The sequence below is a fragment of the Chionomys nivalis genome, chromosome 1 (assembly GCF_950005125.1).
Source record: "Chionomys nivalis chromosome 1, mChiNiv1.1, whole genome shotgun sequence".
In the NCBI taxonomy this organism is placed as follows: Eukaryota; Metazoa; Chordata; class Mammalia; order Rodentia; family Cricetidae; genus Chionomys; species Chionomys nivalis.
The window spans coordinates 140,799,086-140,803,778 of NC_080086.1; the positions used below are offsets into that span (position 1 = coordinate 140,799,086).

The following is a 4,693-nucleotide window of genomic DNA, read 5'->3' on the forward strand; positions in this document are numbered from 1 at the left end:
ATCTTGGTTTCATTCAGCACCCAAGCTCAGCTTCCAGTTCCCATACAAGACTCTCCTTCCCTGGTACGGAGCTGGTGATCTTTACAAAACAACAACCCCACAAACAACAAAAACCTCTCTCACTCAGACAAAAGCCCACCTTGCGAATGAATGGAATATTAACGACTGCTTAACAGTTGTACCATTGGCAGGGCGAAACCCATCCCTAACAGCTCTTTCTACAGATTGCCAGTGAGACCCGAGCAGCTCGAAGAGAAACGCACCTACTGTATGTGAAAGGCTGGTGCAGATTTTTCTCCCTATCAGTCTAACCTCCTGTGTTGATGCATGAATGCTGGTACCCACTTACAGGGATGCCAGATGATCAGTGCAGAATGAAGGTCCCAAGAGAGGATCACATGGCTCTCTCTGCCCTGTGACGTCACTAGCAGATGGCATGGGTACCAGCTCTGGCAGTTGGCATCAATGTCACTTTTTAGAGATCAATGAGATAGTGCAGATACACACAGATCTAGAGGCTCCAGGAGACGATGCGACACTCAGCCTGAAAAGATTTGGAAGATACAAAATGAAAACTGATTATTGAATGAAATTAAAACCTAAGGTAATATAAATAAAGATATACTCAATTGATGCTGGCTTTGCATGCAAGTATTTAAAGATACAGTATCACTGTCTTAGAGTATTTCTATGTTCTTTACCATCTATAAGTTCTTATCCTATTTCATTCTTATGATGTAATTATCACATACTTTCACTGTTATTATGTAACATTGTAAATGTGTGGACATTGTGTGTGTGTTTGTGTGTGTGTGTATAGGGGGCTGGAGATTGTTAAATTAAAAGTCTCTGTTTTAATATGTCTATTTGGTTGAATACTTTAGACGAAAATATTTGCTGCTTTATCCAACAAAAACCAAAATTGCATTTTAAACACAAATTATTTCCCCCTTTCATTTGGGATTCTGAACACACGTGCACAATTGCAGGCAGAATCCTTGGACCGTTCCTGTCCGATATTAGCTGGAGGGAGACTTCCGTGGCTCTTAGAACAAAAACACTAGGAGCGGAACAGCAGTAAACAGGCAATTACGTTGGGGGAATTCTTAGATGTTACAGCAGTCGCAACATTTGCTTTGATTTAAAAGATTGTCAGTAATGATTGTGGTTTTTCATTTGTTTATAGTTTTATTTTCGAATTAGCCTAATATCCCTTTCCTTGAGGCTGAGAAAACAGTACTCTTTTTACATACTTCTTTACTCATCAGGAAAAATTCAATTTAAAAATGGATCTTATTGATATTTTCTTTAAATTTGTGTATTCCATACTCACTTATCAAAATTTCCAGCTTGAGGTTAAGAGGAAACAAAGTTGGGGTTAATATTTTTTTTCTGACAAAACCTCTCAAATTTGTCAGCTTCAGAGAGAGGTAGCACCTTTCGTTTTAAAAATTGGTTTCTCTTCTATTTTGTTCTCAGGGGAATTAGAATTAATGAAAGTCTGCATTATTGTATCATGCTTTTATTTGCTTGAACTTCACTTTGTGTGTGTTAAAAATCCATTTTAAAATCCAAGAGAAATAGGAAATGTGATGATTTCTAATAGGTATTTCCTTTTATATTTTCTTTTGATAATGTGCCTGTATAAATTAAGGTGACTGCATGGATCAATGTCTTTGTGATTTCTAATCTACGCAAACTCGATTTTTTTATTTAATATAAACACAAGTTCTGGAATCAGTCTTTTTCACGTGCTTTCAGAGCCTTGTGATTAAGTCATAAAATAAATTTGAAGTAGATCAACTCTAAAAATGAAAACACTTTAAATATTGTGCTGGCATTTTTTCCAGGTAATTTAAGGTTAAGGAACCATGTTAACACTACCGTTTGACGAGTCTGTCATAATGCCCGAATCCCAGATGTGCAGAAAGTTTGCTAGACAATGCGAGGACCAGAAACAAATTAAGAAACCAGAGAGCTTTCCCAAGCAAGTTGTCCTTCGAGGAAAAAGCATTAAACGGGCCCCTGGAGAAGAAACCGAGAAAGAGGAGGAGGAGGAAGACAGAGAAGAAGAAGATGAAAATGGCTTGCCCAGAAGGAGGGGTCTCAGGAAAAAAAAGACCACCAAACTACGACTGGAAAGGGTCAAGTTCAGGAGACAGGAAGCCAATGCGCGCGAGAGGAACCGGATGCACGGCCTCAATGACGCTCTGGACAATTTGCGAAAAGTGGTCCCCTGTTACTCTAAAACCCAAAAACTGTCCAAAATAGAAACTTTACGGCTGGCCAAAAACTACATCTGGGCACTTTCCGAAATTCTGAGGATTGGCAAGAGACCAGATCTGCTCACGTTCGTCCAAAACTTATGCAAAGGTCTTTCCCAGCCAACGACAAACTTGGTGGCAGGCTGCTTACAGCTCAACGCCAGGAGTTTCCTGATGGGTCAGGGTGGGGAGGCTGCACACCACACAAGGTCACCCTACTCCACATTCTACCCACCCTACCATAGCCCTGAGCTGGCCACTCCCCCAGGGCATGGGACTCTTGATAATTCCAAGTCCATGAAGCCCTACAATTACTGCAGTGCGTATGAATCCTTCTATGAAAGTACTTCCCCTGAGTGTGCCAGCCCTCAGTTTGAAGGTCCCTTAAGTCCTCCCCCAATTAACTATAATGGGATATTTTCCCTGAAGCAAGAAGAAACCTTGGACTATGGCAAAAATTACAATTATGGCATGCATTACTGTGCAGTGCCACCCAGGGGTCCCCTTGGGCAGGGTGCCATGTTCAGGTTGCCCACCGACAGCCACTTCCCTTATGACTTACATCTGCGCAGCCAATCTCTCACTATGCAAGATGAATTAAATGCAGTTTTTCATAATTAATGAGGAAAATGAAAATAAACAGTGGTCATTCACCTCCCACTCTAATTAAGAGAAAGCAGATGCTTGCAGGCCGAGTAATTGGCACAACTCTATCTAAGGTGTTTACTAGTTTCGGAAGTGTGTTTCAACCATTGTGAACATTTTCTATGTCATAATAAATCTCTTTTTCGTATGAGAACCTCTTTTCCTTCCCTTTTGTCTGTATCGCACTGTGATTCTCTCTCTACTGGCAGGATTTTTCTCTCCTGTTTCAGTTTCTTTTAAATTCACTTAATTTGTTGAACAAGGTGTCTAAGAATATATTGCTGAGTAAGGACATGCACACAGCATAACTCAATGTCTATTTCAGTTGTACAGTAATTATGAAAATGCATGTTATAAAAATCAGATGAGTAAAATGTGTTTATAATTAGTAGGACTCATATATGTATCTCTGAAAATTGAGTTTTTTAAAATATCGAGAGCTAACCATGAAATTAAAAGACGCATTTGAGGATGTACAACCGTATTAAAAGCTATGCAATTTTCTGTTTATTAAGGACAAAACTAACTGTATTCGACTGGTAAGAATTATTCCTCTTCAAGCTTTTGCAGAGGAGGAAACACAGTGTTTGGGGGAGGTTGTCAGTATCATAATTTGGGGACAATTATTTCAATCATGAAGAAAAAATACTAGCACTTGTATTGTTCCAGATTTTTCTGTACAGGTTCGTTATAGTGTATAATTGTGTTTTCCACCCTACAGTTTAAAAGCAATTAAACATAGATATTTCCACTTCTAAAGGATATCTATTAGCCGTGATATTTTTGCATGATACTTATTATTTCCTGACACACAGCTGCTGTCAGTCTCCAGTGCCTCCTCCTCCCCATTTTAGAAATATTTCTGGATTAAAGGGCTCAAACAAATTTCTTTAAAAAAAAATAGTCAAAGCGTTTTCCAGAATTTTCTTTTGAAAGTATCTTGAATAAAAGAAACGGCACCCGTGAGGGTTGAACCCCCTGGGGAAACAATGGTAAATCCTGCTAACCTTCAACTCCAGCCTAAATTCGGTGGCTGTTTTCCAACAGCCCCCAGAGCCAGTGTTAAAAACGGAAGCTTTTTCTCTGGGCCAGTTAAACGCTCGGCCGATTAGAACCTAAATTCTGTGTGATTAAAAGTTTCTTTACAAAAGGCAAGCAAAAACTTAGTTTAATATGTCTAGAGAGCTAGCTTCTTAAAACAGGACTGAGCCGCTCCTAGAATAAAAGCGAAGCAAGGTGGTCTTGACCTCGTCCAAGATACCCTGTGGGGCAGGTCTGCTTCCCGGGGTGCGGGTGCGGGAAGTGGTTGTCTGTGTGGCCTGGGGAAGACAGCGGGACACGTGTGCAGCAGCGCGGAACTCCGCGGGCACCGCCCAAACCAGCGCAGGCCCAGCCAGGCTCCTGAGGCAGAGTTGGGAGGACGCAGATGACCGCCTGCCCTGGTGTCCTCTGGAGCTCAGGCTGCTCGGCCAGGGTCCTACCCGCAGTGGGCGCCCCTGAAGCCTGGGGCCGCGCCCATCTAGCTGACACCGCAGCCCTGTCCTGGGGACTCTCCCTGCAACCCACCAGGATGAGGAGGTATGATGGGGTGGCATCTCCATTTGACTGGTCTACCGCAAGGGGGACACGGAGACTGGGCTGCAGCTCCAGCCCGCCCTAGTGCCTAGAACTGACCCTGTCCTGCTCCTCCCGACTGGCGCCTGGTGAGACTGAAGGGGTGGTACAGGTTACAAGCCCGCGCTCCAGTCTCCAGACAGCTGAGTCGCCCTGTCCCTGCCATCCCC

General features: G+C 42.5%; 1 protein-coding gene across 1 annotated transcript; it reads left to right on the forward strand.

Annotated features, from left to right (window-relative positions):
- Nucleotides 1-454: 454 nt before the first annotated feature.
- Nucleotides 455-3,655, forward strand: Neurod6 (neuronal differentiation 6). The gene is made up of 2 exons (XM_057780904.1): nt 455-604; nt 1,851-3,655. Exon 2 carries the CDS (start codon nt 1,872-1,874, stop codon nt 2,883-2,885), a length of 1,014 nt encoding a protein of 337 aa, XP_057636887.1. The 5' UTR covers nt 455-604; nt 1,851-1,871; the 3' UTR covers nt 2,886-3,655.
- Nucleotides 3,656-4,693: the final 1,038 nt, after the last annotated feature.